Source organism: Lissotriton helveticus, chromosome 8, assembly GCF_964261635.1.
Source record: "Lissotriton helveticus chromosome 8, aLisHel1.1, whole genome shotgun sequence".
NCBI lineage: Eukaryota > Metazoa > Chordata > Amphibia > Caudata > Salamandridae > Lissotriton > Lissotriton helveticus.
The window spans coordinates 33,846-60,962 of NC_136069.1; the positions used below are offsets into that span (position 1 = coordinate 33,846).

Consider the following 27,117-nt stretch of genomic DNA (forward strand, 5'->3'; position numbering starts at 1 on the left):
TTATCCTCGGGAGAACTGGTCTTTGTTGAAGAGCAGGCAGTCTTCCTCGGGTTTCTGGAAGCCGCTGGTTGCAAGACAGGCTTTGTCTTCTTTGCAGAGTCTTTAAGTGGGAGCCAGGCCAGTAGGGCTGGGGCCAATTCAGTATTCGTCTTCAGGCTTGGCTGCAAGGTGTCTTCGTTCTCCTTCTTCTTAGCTTGCAGGAATATGAGGATCAAGGTTCAGGGGTGTCCCTAAATACTGAATTTAGGGGGTTACAGGTATTGACATATAGTAGCCAATGGGCTACTTACCTTTAAGGTGACTAAACCCTTTGTATGCCCCCCCCCCGTTTGGGGAGGGGGCATACCCTAACCTGATTGGCTAAAATCCTCCCCTCCAACATGGAGGGTTTTCTAAGGAGGGGGTCACTTCAGCTCTGGACAACTTAGGGGTGGTCCTGGATGAGAGGTGACACACCTGTCCTGTTTATTAATTTTCCCGCTGAACTTGCCACCAAATGTGGGGCTTGCTCAGGGGGTGTTGTAAATGAATCTAGGACTCTAGTGTAATTTTTCCCGATTCATGCCCTTATATAGATATAGATTGTTCCATCCTTATATAGGCATAGAAATCATTACAATATTTAGACTGAGCCTATGCAGCCCAAATACGGCATGGATACTTCCACTAAATCCCAAGAATCAACAACGATTTCTTAGGGAAACCCGCCTTCAGCAGCTCGGGATTTCCCCTTGCCTGAATACTAATTTATCTAGGACATCATGGACTTTTCGAAGAACTGAGTCTTTGATGACGTTATTAAGTCCAATCACACGTCAAACTAGGCACCTTCAAAGTATAAATATGCCTAGATTTGCCCAGACAAACAAACAGTGGTTTGGAGCAGATCGACTAACTACTTGCCTGACGCCCTGCACCCGCAAGTGCCGAAGGAAGCCGACCCTCCAGCTGACGCACTGAGAGACGCTGTCTTTTCTCCTTCCGAGAAATCAAGGTCCAGTGTTCCCAGGCTACCCTTGCGGGTTGCTGGGAAATCGAGTCCTGAGAGAGATACAAGAGCTCATTCATTATAAAACCATGGTACAGAGCTGATTAGACCCTTAGAGAATTCTTGGACAGATTCTTGGCAGAGAAATACTAAAATTAAGCTACTCCTCACTTACTTCTTCCCTTGTACTAGACTTGGGTTAGGTACACCGGGGTAGGCGTATTTTAGAAGCACCAGTTGAGTACTTTTAGTCATAATTTTATCACTGTATGTATTTTATATGTTTTAGACAACTTATGGCTTAGAAACCATATCATGCTTTTACAGTACTACTTTATAATACTTTTCGTATTATATGCCTTGTACTTTATAACCAGTATTACGATTGTAGCAGTACATTTCTTATGCTTGAGGAAGAAGACTGTTCAATAACTACTTTTTATTGAAAACGCCCGTCTCTCTATTTTCTCAGCACCTCTGGTGAAACAAAGCATGCACGATTGACTGAGTAAAATAGTTATCTATTGTTTCTGCGACTCTAGAGATTGATTTCTTATTCTTGGGAAACAAAGCTGTCATGTTTATGGGGTTGTCAGAAACTGATCCCTTCTTGTGAATTCGAGAAAGTTTCTAGTGACCTCTGAGCTAGCTGGCACTTACAATTAAGTTTAATATATTCGGTAGAGACCTAGTCGACCTCAGTCCTACGTCTAAACTACAGGATATATTATTCCAATGCGCCAAGCCTATTGGGAATATAGGAACTACACTACAGGGGGTGAACATCTCCACTAGCTGGAGAGCCCATAGCTAGCATGACACAGGGCAGGAAGCATTTGAGGCTCACCACCCTGAATGCTCTTCTCGGGGGTAGGTGAGAAGCTTCATCACCCCAAGCAGGTTTTGTTCCTGACCCACGAGAGCACAAGGGCTACCACGTCAGGGGTCAGAAACATGTCTGTGTTTGGCAGGCAGATGCAGAACAGGCAGCTGCACACTAGTGAGTTGGTGTTTTTTTAGGGGGCATCTTTAAGATGCCCTCTGAGTGCATTTTATATTAAATCCAACACTGGCATCAATGTGGGTTTATTGTGCTGAGAAGTTTGATCCAACCTTCTTAGCATTAGTGAAGCCATCGTGGATCTGTAGAGTTAGTAATGACAAACTCCCAGCCATGTACTCAATATGGCTTCACTGAAATTGACAAAGTCTAAGAATGGACTTAGACACTGTAGGGACATATTGCTCAAGCAGCTACACCCTCACCTGCGGTATAGTTCACCCTGCCTAGGGCTGTAAGGCCTGCTAGAGGAGTGACTTCCCTATGCCACAGACAGTGTTTGTGGGCATGGCACACAAAGATGTGTGTAATGTCGACTCTTAGGTTTTGTCTTCACCAAAACAGGCAGTCTTTAATAGCAGTGTATATGTGTTAGGTGAGGGTTCTCTGATGTTGGCACAATACATGCTGCAGCCCTTAGAGACCCTCTCTGGTCACAAGCCCTTGGTGCGAGTGGTACCCTTTACAAAGGAGTTACGTGTGGTCCAGAGGTGTGCCAATTGTGGAAACGAGGGTATAGTTTTGTAGAAGAACACAGGCACTGGGAACCTGTTTGGCAAGGTTCTAGTGTACATTCAGTCAAAGTGCATCAGATATCAGGCAAAAAGTGGGGGGTGACTATGAAAAAAGGGGCACTTTACTACAGCAATGTCCAAGTGAAATGAAGCGCCACTGGAGCAGTGAAGGTTGTACCAGCAAGAACCAGATTGGATCCCAAAGATCGGGGATCTGGTCCGAGAAAAGATTGCGGACAAAAAAGAGGTTGGGCCTGTGCCTGTCCTGGCTGTTAAGGGTACACACTACTTCTTCCGCCCCTTGTCAGACACAGCGACAAACGCTTTGTCTCTACTAATCTGACCAAACCGCACTGTGGGTCTCATTATGACGCCAGTCGGAAAGACTACAACCATGATGGCCGGAGGCTTTCCGACCAACGGGGTAGGTTTAAAGTCTGACTGCCACATTTGGATGACGGCGGTCAGAGTTTAAACCAGGGGGGACTCTGACACAGTTACGAAGAGCTGAAGGAGCCCGTTGGACATTCGGAAATGCATCATAATCCCTTAAGGACGGTGTTTCCACCGTCGGGATTATGATGTTGGTTTCCAAAAGCCAATCCATGTCTGCCTTTCAGTCATGGATTGGTTGTCGGAATCTGACTTTGGGGGTCCCTGAGGACCCCCTCTCCCTTTGGCCCTACGCATTTGGGCCTGGTGGCATCTATGGTGCCCCCCACAAACATCCCTGCACCGTGTGGTAGGCACCTCATGTGCAGAGATGTTTACAAACTTGCATTTTTCAATGGGAGTTTGTGCTGCAAGTGTTTTCAGCCTGCCACACAAGCTCCCATTAAAAAATTAAAGTTTCCGACCACACACAGTGCGGTTGCATCCTAATTGAGCAATCAGAACCACCGACCTACGGTTGAGCGGTTCCTTCCACAAACGGTGTCGGTCGGAAGCAAGTCCGACATACATTGTAATGAGGCCCTATGTGTCAGATCCTCAACAGTGGGACATGTGGAATCCTAGATAGCTACCAATCTCCACTCGCTGCCGTTAAGGAAGTTCAGATGGAAGCTTTTATTTCAAATGAAGCCTACTCTCTTGAAAGGGAGAAAACAACAAACAACAATGAGGTATATCTTCAACTTGTTTAAAAAACAACAATTACTATGCAGTCTACAAGTACAGAAACACAGAATTCAATTCAGAATCCTAAAATGAACAATGTGAGAAGTTAGCCTGGCATATGATGTCCACTATTCTAGTGGGCACCTTGCACCAGTCTAAACTACCCTTATTGATGGTGGTTGTAAAGTCAACCTTATAGACAAGCTATCCTAGTGGTAGCATGGACCAGCAGTCTTAGGCTAAAACTTCAGAGAGCATGTGAAGCCAGCTGTTTTACCATATATAATCCCTTGAATATCAAATGAAAGGACACCACACAAGGTATATATCAAATATATATGTATTTATTTCTAACACAACCCCTCTGGACTCTTTATGAGATCAGAGATCGAAATACATTACAAGTTACTCAATTAGCATACTATAAGTTGCACAAAATACAGTTCTGCCCTAGGGGCCTCACAAACCATATACTAAGTAAGTGGTATAAGAACCACTTCAGGAATGGTGAATAGGCCTAGGGCCTAGGGAATCGCTGAGGCTACACTGGACAACCAAGGGATTGGAAGTATGAGGCCCACAGGGGACGCATGCAGTGTCTAAACACAGTCGCGAGTTACCATAGAGATATAATGGGAACGTAAAAGTTATAAAGTAGTTGATTCAGGACACTTCCGGATGGATTACGGTAAAACCCCTTTAAACTAGGACACTTGGATAGTCAATACCCACGAGAGCATCGGAGTACGCGAGTTACCTCACCCAGGGAAGCCGGGTGCATAGGTGTCTTTTGTGTCAGGTTTCGTCACTGTTTCCTATGGAGAGCTGCAAAGAAGTGCTGCAGGCGACCAGAAGAAAAGTGTCCGGGTGGATCCAAGGGTGGATCGGCGATGTGAAGAACCTGAAAGCAGAGGGGACAGAGTCTGGGTCACTAGCCAGTGACCAGGAAGGAACCAGGAAGGAACCAAGCGATGTCGAGTGATTTCAGGTGAAGAAGGTGAAGCTTGTCTCTGCAGCCACGAGGACCAGGAGGTGTCGACGACAACCAGGAGCTGGATTCGAGCTGTCCCACGAAGAATCTAACTGACTGCCGTGTCGGTATCCATATTGGACCCAACAAGCCTTGGCAAATGCAATCCACGCAGGAACGGAAGATTGGCTTCAGGTCAGACCAGCAAGGTCTGTGGAGCTTCTCCTTTGGAGGGAAGCTGGAGCAAGCCTGGAGCAACCAGGAAAGTGGTATAGTTTCAAAGGTTCGTCTTCAGAGGGCTCACTAGCCAATGGGCTAGCAACCGGGAACACACGTTGAGCTGAAATGCAATGGCAGGCCCCATGCGGCACTCGTGGAGTGTGGAGGGCTGAGCTTCAGTACAAATGGCGCTCGGGTCTGGAGCTTCTCAAACCCCAATGCACAACTTCGAGGGTGCCTCGGTCGTTGCAATGTTAGTAAAGTGCAGGTAGTCTACGGTGTCCGGTCCCATTTCTCTCGTGTCCGCCATGGGTCTCAACTTTGCTGTGGATCGGAGTTGGAGGAGTCTGGAAGTCCAGTTCCTGAGTCTTCGGGTTCCGGCAGGAGCATCGACAAAGCAAACCGGCAAGTTACTGGTGGTGCCTGTTTGCACAGGGTGGTCACTCCTTGATCACAAGGGAGACGTCTTCAGTCTTCTAGTCGATGTAGAACATCGAAGGTCCAAGAGTTTCCTTTCAGAGTTTTGTTCCAGGATAATCTAATGTCTCTAGACACAGCTCCTATCTTTATCTTTATTTCTTTATTTCGGCCAATTTGGCCATAAAAGACACATATACACTTTAAAAATAAACAATCATAGCAGCATACATAGCAACAAGTAATTAAAAAGGTAATGTTAAAAAATGATTTTTACAATCTCCATTTAAGATATATTTCATTTTGACAGAGTTTTGTGAACATATACACGGGTCCTGCTCAGAGTACCTGACCATGTTTCTTACGGATGATGTAAACAGAGTAGAGGAACCTACTTATGCTAAATACAATGTATTGGGTTGAATTACTTTTCATGACCCTATAGGCTATAGAACAGGATCTGGTTCCTAGAAGGTTACACATTGGTGTTAGCCATTTCTTTCTAGCGTTCATGTACGCACTACATATAAAAAAGATATGAACCACATTCTCCATACAGGCATTGAACACATAGGACAACACCCGCTTTTAACATTCAATTCTCCCAGTCTTTTCTGTGACCATCGATCTGTATTATGGTTCAGCATAAGTATCCCATATCTGAACTTTAAGTAGAGGGACTTTGCGATAGGTGGCTCTATCTCGTCCAAGAATGTTTCAAAACGAAACTCATCCTTGAATGATAGAAAATCCTGAACTGCGGACCCAACACTACTTCCATCTACTAGTTTATCACTCATGTGAGTCCAGAATGCTCGCTTGACTATTAATTTGGAAGAGGTCGGCAAGTTTTCAGGCGTCTCCCACATTGAGTATAAGCCCAGAAGGGTAAACCACTTTTTGATATGCACAAGCCACTGGATAGAATTAAAAGAATCAAGATTCAACAGTTCTTGTAGACCATTTCTATATTCTACCAATTCTGGGGTGGTCCATAACCTAACCCAAAGTATTAGTGGTCTTAGAATGGCAAAATAATCTGTTCTTCTAAAATTCAGGTCAAGTTGAAGGGGTATTAAAGGTGTGCTATTTGGGACCCTTACAATGGCACGCATAAATTTATTGTCCAGGCTCTGAAAACTATCTTTTGCCCAAGGTCCCCATATCTCTGCTCCGTATAACACAGCAGATTGAATTTTGAATTTAAAAAGTTCTAAAACAGGGGTTACACTTTTACTTGTGCTGGCATTCAATTTGCATATAATCGGTTTAACATTGTGGGCATACGATATCTTACTTTTCTCAATTTGGGCTTTCCAACTTAATTTCGAATCAAGTGCAACACCCAAATAAGAAAAGTTTTCTACAGTACCTAATTTCTGACTATTCAAAGTCAAGAACCCTCTGTCTGGATTACTGGGATTTAATGACATACATTTAGTTTTATCTGCATTAATTTCCAACCCCTTTGTCATGCAGTAACAACTAAAGGAGTTAAGGAGTGCCTGGAGTCACTTCTTGGTCTGAGATATGAGAATAGTGTCATCTGCGAAGAGCAACGCAGGCACCCTTTCTCCATTAAGCTGCGGGGAATCATTAATACAACCATTCAGATAATCAGGGACATCATTAACAAACAGAGAGAACAAGGTAGGGGCCAAAACGCACCCCTGGCGAACCCCGCGTTCAATAGGAATGTTTCGCGTCAGCTCACCATTTGGACCCCACCTAATGTTTGCAAAGTTTCCAGCGTGCAACTCAACTATTTGAGCCAGGAGGCATCCTGGTAGACCCACTTCACTCAATGTTTTCCAGAGCAAGCTGCGCGGGACCAGATCGAATGCAGCTCTCAGGTCAACGAAAGCTACATACAGGTGACCTTTCCTAATATGCACGTACTTCCAGATCAAACAACAGAATCGAAATATTTGGTCTATAGTGCTGGTCTTACTCCTAAACCCAGCTTGGAATTTGGAGATTATATTGGAATCGTCCAGCCAGTCGTTGATCCGAAATAACAGGTGTTTGGCATATAGTTTTTGCAGCGTGTCCATAAGACTAATTGGTCTATAATTAGAAGGTGTCAGTCTATTCCCCTTTTTAAAGATTAACACAACTTCCGCTGCACGCCAACTATCTGGAAAACAACAGTTTGTAGACAAAACATTAAACAAGCGGTTCACGTAAGGGGCCCAGACTCCTACATCGTGTTTATATAGGTCCCCCGGTATTTTATCTGGGCCTGGTGCTTTAGTGTTTTTTAGTTAGTTAATTGCCCTTACTGTTTCCTCCAGTGTAAAGTTAAGGGGTTCAATAGGAGGGGGAGACCATGTACTCCTGTTGTTATCACCATCGTATTGTTTGTAAAGAGATGTGAAATGGGTCACCCAAGTCATTTCATCCAGAAACATGTCTTTCACAGCTCTGCCTGCGTGCCCCTCATTTGCCACCAGCCTCCAGAAACCAACATTATCCTTGGTTTTTGCAGCAGCTAACATTTCAGCCCAGATCGACTCCTCCCACAGTTTTTTTGATGTTCTTTGGACGCGTTTGTATTTCTCCCTTGCAAGTTTAACTTCTTCTTTTGACTTACTTTTGATAGCAAGCAATAAGTTTCTCTTAGCAATCCTACATGAGTGGTCATACCATAATTTTCCATGACTGCCCACTCTTATGTTTTGTTGTTTTTTCCTTGGCATTTTTGACAGGTATGTTTTTAATTCACTAAAAAAAGCATTGTGGAGTTCAGTAAAATGATCAAAGTGTACAGGTAAAAAGGTTTGGTCAGCCATGTGTGCAAATGTCTGCTCAAAGAGAGAATACACCGACGCTAGAGCCTTGCCATCTGCCAAAATGCGGGGCCATTTTACTGCGCGTCTATTGTTATTTATGTGAACATCCTCACACATTCTTCCGTGGGTGTTCTCAGTTGGTGAGGTGATAGTGTCACTAAACATATGCACATCGATGTAAAGTTCCAAAGGATAGTGATCACTTTCCCCCCTACTTGTCACTTTTAAGTCAATCAAAAAATACCAGATACTAAGTGAAACAAGTATGAAGTCTAAATTGCTGTTGGCTTTGGGAAAAGTTGGTTGTTTTAGCAAATCCGAAAGGAGGGGGCCGTTACATGCTCTAAGACCATGATCTGCAGTTAGCCTTAGTAGTTGGCCAGCCAAAGTAGAATACTTGACAATTTTTGGAGTTTCGAGCTGGGGAATTTTATACACTTGGTCCTCATCTTCAAAAACATCATTAATGCCAGGAACAGGTTCGAAATTGCAATTTAAATCTCCTCCCAAAATAACCGGAATGTCTCCAACTACATTTTTCAAAAAGAGATCCAATGCTTCCAAAGTAGGTGAGACCTTAGAATGACCAATTGGTCTATTGTATACATTAATGATGTAGCATTCGTTTCCATTAGGGGGAGTAACCTTTAGGGCCAAAATGTCAGGAGTGCCTGTATCAATAGATTCAACCCTCATGACCAGAGTAATTTTAAGCCAAATGATCAGACCCCCTGATGGTCTTCCTCTATCAGACTGGACTGCCTCAGTTCCATAGGTTTTATATCCGACTCGGTGTGGAACTTCAGTCGCCCAGGTTTCTTGCAGCAGACAAATATCACTGGTGTCAATATAGTCTGCCCAATCGGGGTCCTTTAGGTTCTTGGCAACACCAGCGATGTTCCATGATAGAATAAGCAAGCGAGATGTTGGGCTCTGGTCATCAAAGGCTGACATGGTTACCAGTTGATTGAGTACACTGCCTAACTGAGAGTTGGCCATTTCTTTCTCTACCTGTTTAGCCATTTCTCTAGCTACGGTATCAGATCCCCCGTCCAGACAACCCATATCTAGGCTATAGCATACTTTGTCAACTGGTAAAGACAGTTCCTTATTCTGGTGATTTGGCATTATCCTACGCATCCTATCCTCAACATCCTTATTGTCATCAGACATTCGTTGGTCTATTCTGGGATGAGAATTGTCATTACCAAGATTACAAAAGGTGTCATATAACTTGGAAATACAATCTGGCATAATTCCAAGTCAGTCGACGGCATCTAAACAACTGTATCTATTAAAAGTGGGAATGCCAGACCACATATTTTGATCAACCTGTCTAGCCAAGTTAGGTGCGTAACCATGATACTGGTTAACAAAATTCCAATTGGAGCCATATTGAATGGGCCTGGGTGGAGGGTAAAAAAACGATAGAGGTCTAGCTTCAATGGATGGTGTTGCTCCATATGATTTCCATTTGCAGATCTGTTCAGCACTATGGGGTTCCTCAAAAGATATGACAATACAATCACCCATAATTGATTTGGCCATGGGGCCTACCCACGGTACCCTCCGAACCATAAGGATTTTGCTTTTCATGTTATTCGGAATGGGTTTATTTGTATTTAACCAATATATCACTTTATTTTTTAGGGATTGGAAGTTCTCTTCATATTGGCTTTCTAGTTCGGGCACCCCTGTGAGAACAGCTACAAATGGGCTGGCATCAGGTGGTAGGTCTATATACCCTCCTTTAAAGTTATTATACGTATGGCTAGATTGGTAGTTTGTCTTGTTAGTAATATTTGCAAAGGATCTGTCAGACAGGAGTTTGTTACTTGCCGGAATGATATGAGGGTAGACAGAAGGATTTGATGGGGGTTTCTTTAGGGCCGGTGCACTCTGGATAGGAGAATGGGTAGTGGCAGCATTTGGCAGTTGAGATGTATTACTTTGGCCATGACTTTTCTGCGAGGGTTTGTTAGTGGTGTTTACAGATGTAGTAATTGTGGGAATTGAATATGATTTGTCAGTAGTGTTTATTGATTGTTTAGTGTTTGTGTGTTTTACTATTCCCTCCTTTTGTTCCTGTTCATTAGTTGGGTTTTTATTCGTTGGAAGTACAGGAGCAGGGGCTGGAGCTTGCTTAGGGACTATAGGTACATCAGTACAATTAAGGCTCAAGCTTGATAAGGTGATGACACTTTTCTCTACCTCAAGCAACTGATTCTCAATACCAGTTAGCCTGACTTCTAGCGGTCTAAGTAGTCTCTTAAGTGTCTCCCACACCAATTTTAAAAATTCTTCCCTTCCCCCTTCTTGTTCTGTCATATCTAAAGAGACTCTTTGGCCCTCATGAACAGCCATTGTAATCGAGTTTTGCTCATCTGTGCTGTCATTAATACTTTCTGCAATTAAAGGCGCTTCCTCAGATATAGTATTGTCAATAATTACGCTAGGCATGTTTGGAGCACCCCCCATAATGTTCTGGCTAAGTGCTACCCTTGCCTTTTTTCTAGCATAGGCAGTTAAGTGTTTGCGTTTTCTCTTGTGCTTTAATGGTGCCTTAACAGGCACCTGACTTTTGTTAGACTCTATTTCAACCAGTACTTTAGGTTTCGCCTCATTTTTAGTACCCTCGATACTCCCTATCGTGAGATCCAAGGGAGGAAGGCTTTCGGGTTCAGCACTAACGGAGGGCCCAACAAAATCATAATTAATAGGGGGGGTTGTTTCCTCTGCAGTAGAATGAACCTCGGCCAGAGTGATGATTGGCATGGGTCCAGTAGTGCGCTCGGGAGTTTTTGAATTAGCAATACTACCTAAGGAAGATTTTTTCTTAAGTGCAAGCTCGGTAGAGAGCCTCCTAGCACACTCTAGTTCTAGTGATACTTTGTGCTGGAGTTTGGTTATTTCGTTATCAATTGAAAGGCTAGTCCTAGTGATGAAATCATCTAAGGTGCCTGTAGGCTTTTTTGAGGTCTTAGTAGATTTACTCCTAGTTTCACGGACAGACATTGTGTGGGCAGTATGTGAGGCAAATCAAAGCAGGGAACCCAACTATATCGTTCACATAGAAAGGCCAAGAGGGAGGGCCCGGTCCGGTCGTAATCGGTCTATAACGGCCTAAAACGGCCCTGTCTTTGCCCAGTCTTAGCCCGGGCTGCGTCCCGCGCTGCGGGAGTAGAATGTTGTTATGAAGCCTCAGGAGGGCGGGGGGCGGGCCAGCAGGGAGAGCGGACCGGAAGCTCTCCGTCGGTCTGGCAGGGACTTCTGGGAATTGAAGTCCCCGCACGCTCGCAGCCCCGCTGCAGCCACACGCCCGGTGCCGCTTTTCCTCCTTACCGCCTTAATGCTCCTCAAGGACGTCAGGTATGATCCCCGCCTCAACACAGGCGAAGGGGCACCCGCGGAGCGGGTGCGCCGAGTTGTAAAAGGGTGAGCCGCTGTAACTCTCTGGCTGTAGCTCGCTGGCAGTGCTAAATTCCTCAGTTGGGTATGCAGACAATTAAGTAAAGTGTCCTATCTTTATACTAATCTAAGGGGCTGGATTACCTGCTAGGTCCCTCCTATGGGTGTACCTGGGAATGGGGTGGTTACACCCCTTTCCCTTCGTCCAGTTTCACGTCAGAGCGGGGCTGGAGTGCCCAAGCAACTGGTTTGAACCGGGCTATGCATGGAGCACCTAGTGTGCCCCAGGCAGTGTCTGGAAAAGCATCTTTCCATTCAACCCACCCTGCCCCAATACACTACAGGCTGTCTGGGGAGGTTCTAGCACCTCCCTCAACATAATACCTATCGTCCAGGCCTCCCTCACTGGAGTTTCCCCCAGCTGCAGGAGGTCAGACTTGTGTCTGTGGCAGCAGCAAACATTTTGTGATGCTGAGGCTCTGTTTAATTTTAACCGGGTAAAGCACTAACTACATGTCTACTCCCTCTAGAAGGGTGGAATGCTACCCCCGTTGCCAGAACTGGCGAGGGGGTAGTATTCCAAAGTGTTTGACACCTTACACGACATGTTTCGATAAAGCCAAAGCAAAGTTAGCATTACCCGCGAGGATTATAATGCACTTAAGAGTATATGGTATGGCTAAATCATAGAACATCTATAAGGAGATGGTTCCGAAAGCTGTAGAAGGGCTCAGCTCATGCTAGAGCACCCTCTCACATAAAACCAAGCTCTCTGCCTCCAGGATTGTCGAGGCCTACCATAGGAGTGACTTATAGGTGCATATGCGTCAATATAGAAGGTTGATATAGGTATACTATATCTAAGTAAGGGGAGATTACACCACCTTACCCCAGCTGAGTGATCAGCCAGTGGTGTCAGTTTGGATGGCCAGCCAGGGGTGGCATAATACATGCTGCAGCCCCTGGTAGGCCTTGGGTGCGCCTATGCCCTGGGTACCTAGGGTACACTATACAGGGGCTCACAGAGGTGACCCAATTCCCAAATAGGTATGTACCTAAAGTACATGGTATCAATTCTAGAGAGAGAACAGCTGGGCTGTGGGTCTGATTAGCAGGCCCATAGCCACACTAAAGTAAAAAAAACAGTAAATTACAGCAAAAAGTGGGGGTGACCATAGGAAGCAGACCCTACTCTCCTACAAACAAGTTCTATGTAAATGGACCACAGATCGAGTCTTCTTCTTCTAGCACGAACTAGCCTGCAGAGCTACCCCAAATTGACAGGACGACGTCTGGAAACTTCATTGAATTTGATGACTTCTCCTAAGACGCACCAGAGGTTCCACTGCCTGCACCACCCCTGCCATTTACACTAAAGGTGCGTGTTTTCTGTTGTTGGCTAAAAAGAACATACTTTAATTCTATGAGGTTACATGTTTGGATTACAATTGCATTGCTTTTCTTAATTATTTGAATTGGTTTTGTGACTGTGTTCTTTCTTCTCCTGAATGGACAGTTTGTCCCAGAATGCTCTGCAGTACACACAGTGAAGTTCTAAAAACCACACACATCAATGCACCATGAACAAAGAGGCTTGTCTCTGGTGAACACTGCAGCTGTTCCAGTTGCGGATGGGATTGTATGGGATTTGATGTGTATGGTCCCACTGAACTGTTACAAATTCCACATATGTTTAAAATTTCCTTGAATGAATTTATCACCACTAGCACCATTTCTGACGATTAGGACACTAATACTGTATATCCAATGTAAAACAATCTAGAACATTCAACTGTGTTTTCTTCTGATGAGTTATATGTTGGTACAGCTATTTTTTAGGAAAAGTTCTGTTATCAACATTACAGTAATCATTTTCTGTACAAATCTAGGAAACCTCGTGAGGTCTTTAATTTTACTCCATGGGAACATTGCCTTACACCACCAAAGGATAGTTCAAAGGAGTTTGCACAAAAGTTGAATTATTTTTCTGGTAATGATACATCTGACCCAGCCTCATTTTATTATAAGTTAGCACCATGCATTTCTAAGAAAAATATGTTAACTGACACTAAGCTGCTATATTCTGCTTCCTTTCATTCTCAGCTCTCTATACAGGGGTTTGGTTACTGGAGGGATACAGTAGATGTTAAATCTATCTGGGGAACTAAAGATTGTCAGGTTCAAGTGAACTGAGTCTTTATTTAGGACCTGCTTAATACCACAGCAGATGATTTTCCTTAACAAAGTTGTGCAACAGACTACTTGTCTTGGCCTCGCCAAGATAAAAAACTTGAACACACCACAGGTTCCCACTCTTAGACGATTTGACAACTGACAACAAATAACACCATATGATTTCAACACCATAGACACTATGCTGCGTAAGAGTAGACATAACTCATCAGATCCCAATTGGAGGGGATGGTTAGTATGGCCACTAGACACTAACAAATGTCTAGATAGATTCCTAGATACTATTGTGAGATTTACTGCCTATAGGCCTGGCATGCGATATGTGCAAAGTGAACATTCAAGGGTGATATCAATGTACAGTGTAGGGAAGTTGTGCCTTGGACAATCCCTGGCTTCTTCAAAATACTATTTGAGGAATGGGGCTAGCTGGTCAATGTAGCACTTGTAGAAATCTACAGGCAACCCATCTTTTTCTTACTTAGCCCCCAAATTATGGAAGCAATTACCTCTAGATCTTCGCCAGGAAGCCAACTACTTGACATTTAGAAAAAAACTTAAGACTCAGCTTTTTTAACTTTTTTTTCTTTTGAATCTCTCTTACCCCCAGAGTGTTGTGTTTACTGCTGTCTTTAGCGCGGAGATACCCCATTTGGGATGAGTCAGGCGCTTTATAAATGTAATAAATAAATAAATAAACCCATCTGGCCTGGGAGCCTTCCCCAAGCGTAGGCCCATTATAGCAGCTCGAATTTCATCCTCTTAAATATCGGCAGATAAGAACTCTCTGCGGCAGTCGCTAATCCACCCTAGGGCAGTATCCTCCCAGTAGGATGCAGCGTCCGTGTGAGGTTGCCAATTCGTGCTATAGCCTTGCGTAATAGTCTGAGAAAGTGTTGAGGATCTCCGGTGAGTCTGAACCTGGGTGCATAGCTAAAGTAGGCTTCCTTCTGGTCTTGTTCTTCTTGCTTTTCTTATACTCCAGTTTGGTGGTCCTCTGGCCCCTGGTGTAGTGTTATCCCTCTTAGGAGGCTAGTTTATTGACAAGGCATATGGCAGTGTCATTTGTGATGGTCTTTTACGTGACGCAGTTTGTCTTCAAATGATGCAAGCTCTGCAGGGGCAGCCAATGTACAGCCATCATTTCAGAATGATGTGGTCAAACTTGTTGATAGCCTCTGAAGAAATAAGCTGCAGGATGCCTTTTACAGACGTCACTTTAGAATCAGGGAAGTTAATGAATAGAGCATTGCCTCTTTCCTGGTGGGAAATAATCAAGGCTTGCACTGTCCAAAAAGTCAGTTTTGGTTTTGTTAATATTGAATCGTTTGAAAGAGAGGTCTATTTACATAGTGTCACTGGGTGAGTTTGTTATTGGCTGTAAGCTGAATATGTCTAGGTTTATGTTGGATATTCAAGGTTAAATCTTTGGTTGTTTGGTGCTGTTGTCCAGCAGGAGTTACTTAGGGCCCCATTAGGATGGCGGGTGAACTGTCCGCCCGCCATCCCGACGTAAAACAGGACCGCCCGCCATAAGGGCGGCGGTCCCGTGGGGGCCAATAGGATGCGCCGGCCACACTGGCGGGCGCAACCCGCAGTTTTAACATTGCGCACTTCAATCCACAACGTGACAGGCACTGTGCGGTCCCTGCCCCGTTATACAATGAAGTGCAAGGGGGTACCATAGGTACCCCCCATGTGCACCCCCCACCCCCCGGAGTCCCTGGGGTCCCGCAACAGGCAAACACAAGACATCCCTGCATGCCTTTCCATGGCGGCAATGACGCCATGGAAAACCATGTTTTCGCCACCATACTAATATGGATGGCAGTGTCTAATAGACACCGCCACCATATGAAACCCTTTTCCACCGGGTCAACTCATTGACCGGGCGGAAAAACGGCGTACGGTCTTTCCGTCCGCCGCGGTCCCCCCGCCATACTAATATGGCGGGGGGAAAGAGGTGGTGGGTGTGGAAGGATGTCGGGCAGATCGCCACCCCCCGCATCGCGGTGGCGATCCGCCCGACATCCTAATGGAGCCCCTAGTCTTTGCCAGGCTGAGCTTTAGGTGTTTGACATGATGTTCTGATTTAACCCAGTATTGAAGAATAAATGTGGCCAAATCCTAAAAAAAGAAACTGAATTTTTAAAAAGAGATCTGATCTGAGGCCTCCGATAACAGGCATGCACAACTGGATTTAAAATAGCGCCTTGCAAGAAACAAGGGCAAACGGCAGGGTAAAAAGCACGTTTGAGGACAGAACATGCAGGAAAGGAATTACAGGTTCACACTTGGAATATTTATGAAAGTCACAGAAAGGAAAACAAGCAATTAATCATACAATTTTCATGCTTCCAGGTTTAGAGATTGACAGATGGAATACTCCATCACAAACGCGGCAGAAATCACATCCGCCATATTACATGTGCATTATATCCTTTGGCAATTGTAATACGACAGATGGGAAGTCCATCATATTTCTGACGTATATTCCATCAGCGAAACTCTAAAGCAGTCCCATAGTCTGAAGATGCCCAGGAATATATTTCTATACACAAATAGCTATGTTTGCAAAACAGCCTTGATTTCGACAAAAAGGAGCCTATGCAGTGGGTGTTTTCAGAGGAAAACACGGACACTGCAATGACTCGATCCAATTTACTTCTCACAGTCAGTCACCTTCACTGATAATAAAGACATTAAGGACAAAGGGTTATCAGAACCAAAGCGTCACCAGATCCCAAGAATGAGTGGACCAAGCCATCAGAGGGTGAATAAAAGTATGAGCTTCTCTCCAAAGGTGTCTTAAAATAAAGGCATGGCTTGGCAGTTCAGGCTGGACTGTTCCCATGAGGCACAGGGTCAGACTGATTTGCATATGGCCATGTCTGCACTGGGGTGGCAGAGTGGGCTAAAGAACGGTGATGGATTAAACCCAGATCTGTTGACTGGGTGTGAGTGTTTGCTTGGTTCAGATGCTCCGTCCATCACCACCCCCTTTTGTACCCCTTTAAAATAAAGAGCATGGTCTGGAATGGAAACATCCATTCTACATATCCTTGGTCTATAACCTTTCAGGTCTGGCTCCCGTTCCTGGAGATTAATGAATAAACTTTTTCCTTCAAGTGTGGTCCTTGCAAACAGGGGATGGGGGGCTCAAACAAAATCATCAGAATACAGAGCAGTGCTGATGCAGAGACCCTTAGGGGTAGAAACGTATTTGAGAAACTAGAAAACCTATTCTACAGTGAATGTAGAGTGAACCCTCTCATATTAACAGCTCATCGATGCGAACTCACCGGAGGGACTTGCGTTCCGTTTTACTCTTCTTCTGTCCTTATGGTCCTGGTGATAGAACTCCGCTTCATTTTTTATACCAAATGAGACAACCTCATATCCTGCAAGAAAAATAAATAAATACAATGTTGTCCCACAAGTAAACAATACTGTGTCAACCACAGCACCAGAACACCTGGAATAATACTGACCCTGAGGGCAGTCGCTGTTTCTCAACAGGCGTCATATAGCGAGAGGCTGTAGGCCTGGGGCAACGTTGCATCGGGGGCCAAGAAATTAAGAATTTTCAACATGTATGAGGAGTCTCGCACCTATTTAGGAGGCATGTAGAAGTTTTATATTTTTAATGAGTAGGGAAGCCGCGAGAGGAAAATCTGCTTTAGGTTTCTCATTTATCTCTACTGTGGGGCTAAAATGAACCGTATTTTCAATGCAATTTTCTCGTATAGTCTTTAAGTCATGCAAGCCACTGGCACGAAACGCACGTTTTTTCCAATTTGTTTCACTAGTTGGTGACTCCGCTTAAATCTGAAGAAGAGTTTAGGGCAAGAGGAATCACAGGATATTACAGACTCAAACCCCTTTATAGTAACAGAAGAATACCAGCACAGGAAGGCTGCAGATTCTCCCTTTCTGCTGAAGCAAAGGCCCAAAGGGACTAGAGAGACTTCTTTTGAAAGACGGCCCAGAAAGGAGGCTCAGGGGCCCACAAGTGTTTACAGAATTATTTTCTCAGGTCAGGAAGGTGGAGGTGGCTACAGATTATCCTTATTCTTATTAGCACAGAAGGCCAGAAGGAACTATAGGTTATTCTACATCTTAGGGCAGAGGGCTTGCAAGAGACTAGAAATTATTAAATGCTTTTGCTTCAGGCAGAAGGCCCAAGAGGGGCTATAGATAATTTTTCTCCTTCTTAGGAAATAAGTCCTAAGAGCAACAATAGATTCTTCTTTCTCAGGGCAAATGGTTGAAGGGCGACAACAGAATATTCTCCACCTTAGGACAGAAGGCCTTTAAGAGGCTACAGAATATTGTTCTTCTTCTTAGGGCTGAAAGACCAAAGGGGACTATGGATTTGCTTTCTTCTTAGGACAGAAGGCTCAGGAGACACTACCGATACTTTCTCTCAATCCCATGACGGAAGGCCTGGAGGGTCTGTCGATTCTTCCTCTCTCTTCGGGCAGAATGCCACAAAGGACTGTCGATTCTTCTCCCCCTTCTAGGTCGCGGCAGCCCATGAGGGATGCAGACGTTGTATTTTTCTCTTTCTTAAGAAAGAAAGGCACAGGAGAGACTATACATGTTTCTCCTCCTTGCACTGAGGCTCATCTATAGTCCCAACTGGAGCTTACAACCAGCGCCTTCTGTCCTGAGCGGCTCTCCTGTACCCTCTGCGCGGAGGCCGATGCTCATCTATAGTCCCAACTGGAACTTACAGCCAGAGCTTCTGTCCTGAGCGGCCCTCCTGGACCCTCTGCGTGGAGGCCGAGGCTCATCTATAGTCCCAACTGGAACTTACAACCAGAGCCTTCAGTCCTGAGTGACCCTCCTGGACCCTCTGCGCGGAGGCCAAGGCTCATCTATAGTCCCAACTGAAACTTACAGCCTGAGCTTCTGTCCTGAGCGGCCCTCCTGGACCCTCTGCGTGGAGGCCGAGGCTCATCTATAGTCCCAACTGGAACTTACAACCAGAGCCTTCAGTCCTGAGTGACCCTCCTGGACCCTCTGCGTGGAGGCCAAGGCTCATCTATAGTCCCAACTGAAACTTACAGCCTGAGCTTCTGTCCTGAGCGGCCCTCCTGGACCGTCTGGCTGAAGTTCTAGATGGGAGTATCGATGAGCCTCGGCCTCCTCCCAGAGGGTCCAGGAGGGCCGCTCAGGACAGATGGCTCTGGCTGTAAGTTTCAGTTGGGACTATAGATGAGCCTCGACCTCAAGGCCGAAGGTCCCATAGAAACTACAGATTCTCCTCATTCTTAGAACACAAGTTGCAGGAGGGTCTGTGGAGTATCTTCCTTCTGAGGAGGATAGACTCAGAAGCAAATACAGAGTTGTCTTTTCATTCTTAGGACAGAAGGAGGCGCTACAGAGACTCCTTCCTCACCAGTTACATGCAGTGTACATGGTACAACTGGTGCATGCGCTCTGAAGTCTAAGGAATGTGACGAGGCGAGTCAAGGGCACTTCTTGAATTTATGTGAGCTGGGAAGGAATAACTCAGCATCCAAACCCTTTAAAACCCCTGGTATACCTGAAGGCTTCTGGAAAGGGAGTATGCTAAATATCAGCGCTTTAACAGAGAAGTGCTGGTAACTTACCTGAGCTGTGGACACTGCTGTTCTCTCCGAGCCCTGCACCGAAATCATCGATCAATATGGAAACGGGCTCTTCTTTTCTCAAACACATGTCTGCATTGAGAAATGGGAATCCTGTGAAATAAGTCAAAAACATGTTCAGAGAAAGTAAATAATCGTAAATATTGCAACTGTTCACTTTTGAGCCAACAATATTCAAGAACAAGGGATGGCCTCTTCTGACCTTCTTTAAGTGTTTAGTTGTAAGGAAAATGCATCATTCCAGGGGTGTTACACATGATAACATAAAAGTCATTTGCATGTGGCTTCGATACTCAATTCTATTGTGAGGCCCTCAAAAGTAGACTGGTTTATGGACATTTTTTAATGTAACGAAGAAGTGTCAAGAGGCAAATCGATTTACAATTAGCCAGCTAGGAGCAAGAGATACATTAAAAGATAGTTGGATTAGCATATAGTGTACAACCAAGTCAACAGTAAGGTGAAGGAGAGGCATGGCCATCCGGCTAAGATGGTCGAGACATATCAGCTGAGGTCACCATGGTGCCTTAAGATTCTGCAAACATCCTGGCTGTCTACAGAGAGGCTGCTAAAACAGAGGTGAACACGGTAAGTGCATCCCATGCCTCTTAAATATGCACATCCTTTGCCTTCAACGTAGCAATCTTTTATTATTATTATTATTATTAAAACTTATATAGCGCACAGCTACCCTAAGGCATCCCGGCGCTTTGAACAGTGCATCAACCGTGAAACCATGAGATAGTTGGATCAACTCACGCAGGAAACAGATGTGTTTTCAGTCCCCTACGAAAGCGCAAGATGCAGGTCTCGGCACGAAGTTTTAGGGGCAGAGAGTTCCACAGCGTTGCTGTGTGCACAGAAAAACGTCTCCCGCCCGTGCGCGATCTTTTTACTCTCGGGACATGGAGCAGGCATTTCTGGTCGGACCTCAGCGCTCTGTTCGCTTTATAAGGCACTGCCAAATTCTTCAGGATAGATGGTCCGTTACCCTGAAGAATTTTGTGTGCGATGCAGAGTGCCTTAAACTTCACTCTCTCCCGCACCAGTAACCAGTGCAGAGCCTTAAGGGCGGGTCAAGCAGATTCTGTTCTGGGGATGCCCATAAGTAGTCTAGCCGCCGCGTTTTGCACCTGCTGAAGTTTGTTAAAAGTAGATTCAGGGGCGCCCAGAAAAAGACCATTGCTATAGTCAAGGCGAGATGTTATCAAACCCTGAATCAACAACTTCCTCGATGGAAGAGGAAGGAGCGGGAAGATTTTGCGAGCGGCCCGCAGCAGGGCAAAACATACTCCCGCGGTTCTTTTAGCGTGAGTTCTGAAGGAGAGATCTTGCTCCAGCCAGACTCCCAGGCTCTTAATCTCCTCTTTCATGGTGGGGAGATCACCCATACAACTTGGCCAGCATGTTAATGGCAATGGGGGAGCTTTGTTTCCAAGCAGCATGATCTCTGTTTTAGAGCCGTTCAGCTTCAAAGCTGAGCTGCTCATCCAGGTATAGACGTCCACCAGGCATGAGTGCAACAAGTCGGGGTTCTCCACCAGTTGAGGAAGGGCGACCACCAGCTGAGTATCATCAGCGTAGCTGATGATCTTGATGTTGTAAGGGGCCACCACATCCTCCAGGGGGGCCATGTAGACATTAAATAATGTCGGGCTCAAGGACGAGCCCTGCGGCACCCCCCACTGGAGAGAGATGGATGTAGTCTTGTTGCTGCCTTCCCAGACCTGGTAGGACCGGTCTTCGAGAAATGAGCAAAGCCATTTCAAAGCGGCCCCTGCCACACCCACCTCTGACAGTCGCTGAGTCAACACCCGATGGTTCACGGTGTCGAACGCGGCACTCAGATCCAGGAGGATCACTGCCACTGATCCTCTCGAATCTAAGATGCGTCTGGATTCTTCAACGACTGCCAGGAGGGCCGTGTCAGTACCTTGACCGGGACGAAAACCGGTCTGCGAGTCTCGGAGCAGACCATTCGACTCTAAAAAGTTGGACAGTCGATGATTTGCAAGCTTCTCAGCAATTTTGCTGAGGCCTGGCAACAGAGAGATAGGCCTGTAGTTGGCCAGCTCCGCCGTGTCAAGGTTAGATTTTTTTAACAGTGCCTTGACCACAGCTTTTTTTCCAGCTGGGTGGCACCAGACCATGGGAAAAAGAGGCATTTATCAGGTCCGTAATGGGCCCTACCACAGCGGTTGCTGCTTGCTTTAAAATTTTAAAAGGAACTGGGTCCATAGGGGAGCCGCTTTTTATGGAGGCTATGGCTTTTAGCGTTTCAGCTTCTGAAACTGGGCCAAACCTGTCCAGGGAAATAAGTCGCTCTTTCCCCTGGGTTGGGGGGAACTCTTCTTGGGTCCCTTGAGGTTTAGTAACCTGGGGTAGGGAGTTGAGTATTTTCACAATTTTGATGTGGAAAAAATCGGCCAACTCCTTGCACTTCTGAAGGTCATGAGTGGCTGCTGGTTCGGGGACTTTAAGGAGTTCTTGCACCACCTTAAAAGTTTCCCTGGACGAATTTGAGGCAAGTTGTATTCGTTCCTCAAAAAATTGCGCTTTTGCCAAGCGGAGGGCTGCTTTGTAGCCTCTCATCGCTATCCAGTAGTCCCTGCGCTTAGCAGCATCAAATTTCTTCCTCCAAGCCCTTTCAAGTTTCTTACATCCTTTTTTAAGCAGGCGGAGCTCAGCCGTAAACCAAGGAGCAGAACCAATTCTTTTCTCCCTCTTCTGTATAGTTTTCATAGGGATGAGGGCATCGAGCGAGGCATTCAGCCATCTGTTAAGGTCAGCATCTCCTTTAATCGGGTCTGACTCAGATGGAGGTTGTGACTTTGCCAGGTTGTGGGTCCAGTCCCTGATCAATAATCTGGACCATACACGGTCCACCACAACCGCTTGATGTGTCGGTGTTGAGGGCAATTTGACTTGCCATTCCACCGAAACTAAAGAATGGTCTGACCATGGGAGAGGGAGGGCTGGTCTGGCCTTAAGCCGGGGGATGTTAGAAAAGACTGGGTCCAATAAGTGGCCCTTCTCATGGGTGGCTTCTGTATTAATTAACTGGAGCTCACAAGCAGTCAAATCGCCTTTAAGATCTGTAGCAGTAGTGTCTGCGGTGTCATTAAAATGCAAATTCAGATCCCCTAAGACAATAAAAGTAGAAGTGGATGTGGCCAGCAGTGTTACTGTTTCCATCACCGAACTTACAAAGTTGCCCACACTGCCAGGAGGCCGGTAAATCAACAGGCCTGCCAGTGTCACCGTAGGAGATATCTGTAGTGAAAAGTGGCAACTCTCACAGTCAGCCACAAGTCCCTTCCGAGCCCTACATTTAAAGTTGTCTCGGTAAATAATAGCAAGACCACCTCCTCGCCCCTCAGGTCTATCCAAATGAAATATAAGAAAGCCTGGTGGGAGGGCTAATACGATGTCAGCGTCAGAACTGGAAGTAATCCAAGTTTCTGACAGAAACAGGATATCCAGTTCCTGAGCTTGAATGAGGGAATTAAGTTCCACTGCGTGACGCGGAAGTGACCTGCAATTGAGCAGGCCCCAAAGTAAGGTGCTTTTACCTGAATGAGGAGGAACTAATGCGTCCAGTCCTCGTGGGGATGATGATAGGACACCATTATTGATGACAGGGTGGTTTTCAATGGGCAGGATGCGTAATGCAAGTAGCTCCTCCCGAGAGTAGGTACGACGCAGTGGTAGTAGGTTTGGCATAGTGCCAGGCCCCAGGCCCGTCTGAGCCCGGACGAGCCCAGACGGGCAGGACTCTGGCTGGACTCCGGCGTGAGTCCGGCGACTCCACTGCGCGTCTCCGCTGCGCGTCGTCATGGCGAGCTTTAAATAGGGCGTGAAGTCCTGTCTGCGAGGCTAGTGCGCTGGCCGAAATGGCGCCGCAATGAATCCCTGCCTCACCCAAGATGGCGGTAACAATCCCCGAGTGTGTTTAAGGGTCTAAGTGTGTCTCCGCTCCCAACAGCGGTGCTTGTAGCCTTTTAAATGCGGTAAGCACTATGTGTGAGGGACAAAAATAAAATTAAGCTATTAAAATAGAAACAATTTTAAAAGTGCGAAAAGCGCTGCAAAATGTCCTGCAAGCGCGCCTGTGATCTCCGTGCTGCGCGGTTCAAGTGCCTTAGTTCCTTAATCTGTGCAATAAACAGTAATAAGACCCACACCATACTGGAGTGTAGGCACCAAGGGAGAGGCTCATCCCCTGGCGGCGGCGGGCACCCTGCCCTCCAGCATGCTACAGAGGTGCCTTGGAATACCAAAATGAGTAAGTGCCTTCTGGGAATACCAAAATGGTAGTAAGTTTAGGATTTTGTCTTAAGTTAGGTCTGTGAATCGGGCCCATCCATTTCAAGGTGGGAAGCCTATAAAGCGGTTATCAAAGGCCAAGTCTTAACCACAGTATCACATAAAATAAAGCCAAAGATCAAAAAAGCATCTGAGTTCGGACAAAAAGTGAAACAAATTGAAAATAGATACACAGATGATAATACAGAACAAAACCTATACAGACTAACGCAAACAACACTACTGTTCGGACAAACCAATGCAGATTAAGCCCACAAAACATGGATTCCATCACAAAGTCAAATATATGATCAAGTTGATAAAAGAGGCAAGTAGTTACAGTGGTTGCGCTACAGAGAGGAAGCACCCTGGCACATAGCTCAACTAAAAAAATTAAAAAACAATCTGCTTATCCTAATCTAAGGTATAGCTAACAGATTTGCTTATTGCCCTATAATGGATCACGAAAGCCACAAGAAAATGTCGTAGATTATCCACAACCACCTACTTCGACTATCATTAGAAAAAATATCTTATCAGACACACTGCTGACATTAGAATAATACTTAGAAGTATTGACATAAATGTCATTAGGGAAGTATCTAGGCAGTAGCAGTTTTCGAACTGAATTTTACAAATTTCTCAAGGGACCTCTCAGCGTAAACTCTTCTAGAAATGTTCCAGGAGGCATGAGAGACGGGAAGTTTCCCAAAAGAGATGACCAAAGCACACCTCCCGGTCATACTAATACTAGGCAGACCAGCTAACAAATGCATCCCTAAACCAAACTCACTCCTCAATAACTAAGTTAAAATACTTGCTAAAACATTTGGAACTTGCTTTTTTGGAGTAATAACTAGCTTGGTCCATCAAGACCAAACCGGCTTTATGCCACACCAGGTCCTACACCAATACATCAGATGGGAATTTAAAGCACCAGCTCTGGCAGACAGATTTAAAAAACCTTTAGCACTTATAAAACCCTACTTTTCTAAATACTGCGTGCCTCACCTCTATACGTCCTCAGCGCGGATATACCCCATCTGGGGTGATTCAGACGCTCTACAAATGATATAAATAAAAATAATAGATGTTTGACAGCACAAGACGAGATTGCATGGCCAATCTACTGCTATATAGTAGCCTGACAGTGAGGGAAAGAAGAGGAAGCTCCTCTCAAACCCCTTCCACGCAGCGTGGAGGACCCATCAGGGCTGCCCTGACGACTGAACCACTCGCACAGAAGCTCAGACAGGATACACAAGTTACAGGATTCCAATGTTCAGACATGATGGAGGATAAAGTCTTGCTTATGCTGATGACCCCAGAATGTATCTTAATAACCCTCGCAGACAGGGCCCCTGGTAATGCACCTCCTCAGATTATTTGGCAAATACTTTGGTCTGAGAGTGAACAGAACCAAAACCAGACTTCTTCCACTCCTTCAGGTGCATAATAGGAAAGTAAGCAAGCATACTGGTAAATACTGGACATAGTAAATAGTTGGGATCCATGTGGCCAAAGAGGAGGGGACACGTGGACCGAGAACCTACAGATATTATTGGACGGCTCATACAAAGAGAAACTAGCAATAGTACAAATGATTCATAATTATCCCCTTAAGTTCCCCCGACCAGTGGTAAAAAGAAAACATAAGTGCCAGGGCTCTCATCAGGAGGCAGCTTGCACCAGCCCATTTCTACTGTTACACTGCCAAAAACAGCCAACTACTACCAAGGAAGTTGGGAGAGGATGTGGCCTTAATGGCCAGAGCTGCCGACTTCAGAGCTGGGGACCAAGGCTTGAGTCTCGGCATCGGCTAAACATCCTGAATTATAGGTGAAAGCATATTAAAACATTTTCCTAACTATATGGTAATAAACGCGGCTGACACATTTAATTAATAAACTATGAGAAAAACAGGACACTAACACTGCCCCCAACATGAGGTGGAATAGATGGTTGCATTGATAGGTTCCAGAAAGGCAGCAAGTTGATATAATTTTAATATTTACATAGAATTTACCTAACATCCAAAAGCAAATGAACCGAAGTCCCAATCCAATTCTTTAAGATTGGAAATAGCAGTCGAAGACCCAATTCACACCACGTGGTGTTGAAGAATGACCCTTCCCTTCTTGGAAGGAATAAAAACAACATTTACAGGGTATTTGGAGACCAGTAGTATTTACTTCCAAGGTTGCACTACTCAACATGCTTGAAGATGAGGGCTATACACAAACCTTTAAAATATTTCTGAGAGTGGGACATTGTCCAGAACTGGAGAAAGCACGTGGCCCGTAGTGTCAGGTATTAAAACTTCTAATATGTGATACCAGAAGCTGTCCAAAGAAACACCAGAAAAATTGGAAAAAGGGTTGGAATTTCAGGTTGGGTAATGGGGCGAGACATAAATAAACCAACTATCTCGATATAAAATTGTAATGCTTTTTGATCAATCAATCAATCATAGCATTTGTAAAGCGCACTACTTACCCGTGAGGGTCTCAAGGCGCTGGGGGGGGGGGGAATGCTGCTACTGCTCAAAAAGCCAGGTCTTGAGGAATCTTCTGAAGGTCAGCAGGTCTTGGGTCTGCCGTAGGTTGGTGGGGAGGGTGTTCCAGGTCTTGGTGGAGAGGTGGGAGAACGATCTGCCGCCGGAGGTCCCTCTTCAGATGCGGGGGACTGTGGCGAGGGCGGCGGAGTGAAGCTTGCGAGTGGGGGTGTAGAAGCTGAGTCGTCTGTTGAGGTACGCTGGTCCGGTGTTATGGAGTGCCTTGTGTGCATGGGTGAGGAGCTTGCAGGTTATCCTCTTGTTGATGGGGAGCCAGTGCAGGTCTCTCAGGTGGGATGTGATGTGGCTGTGGCAAGGGATGTATAGGATCAGGCATGCAGAGGCGTTCTGGATGCGTTGAAGTCGTTTCAGGAGTTTGGCCAAGGCTTCGGCGTAGGGGGCGTTTCCGTAGTCCAACCTGCTGCTGACGAGGGCCTGGGTGACCGTTCTGCTCATTACGATCTTGCGGAGCATGCAGAGGGTATTGAAGCAGGAAGAGGAGACGGCCTTGACCTGTTTTGTCATGCAGAGGGTGGAGTTGAGGATGACCCCTAGGTTGCGTGCATGGTCAGTGGATGTTGGAGCAGTTCCCAGTGCAGTCGGCCACCAGGAGTTGTCCAAGGCCGAGGGGGTGGAGCCGAGTATGAGGACCTCCGTCTTGTCCAAATTCAGCTTCAGTCTGCTCTTCTTCATCCACTCGGCGACGGCTTTCATTTCTTCGTGGAGGTTGGTTTTGGTGGTGTGGGGGCCCTTGGTGAGGGAGAGGATCAGCTGGGTGTCATCAGCGTAAGAGATGATGTTGAGGTTGTGCAGTCGGGTGACGAGGGCAGGCGGTGCCATGTAGATGTTAAACAGCGTTGGGCTGAAGGATGAGGGATGAGCCCTGAGGTACGCCGCAGATGATCTCTGTGTTCTGCCGGAAAGGAAGGAGGTGGTCCAGTCCA

The 27,117-nt window shown here is 45.7% G+C and overlaps 1 protein-coding gene across 2 annotated transcripts in view; it reads right to left on the bottom strand.

Annotated features, from left to right (window-relative positions):
* Positions 1–27,117, bottom strand: part of LOC144772193 (uncharacterized) — a 93,717-nt gene that overhangs the window by 16,459 nt on the left and 50,141 nt on the right. For both annotated transcript variants that reach the window (XM_078656320.1, XM_078656321.1), the window contains exons 5-6: positions 19,297–19,407; positions 16,981–17,079 (exon numbers count right to left, since the gene is read on the bottom strand). In XM_078656320.1, the coding sequence (XP_078512446.1) occupies positions 16,981–17,079; positions 19,297–19,407 (210 nt within the window). The remainder of the gene's footprint in view (positions 1–16,980; positions 17,080–19,296; positions 19,408–27,117) is intronic.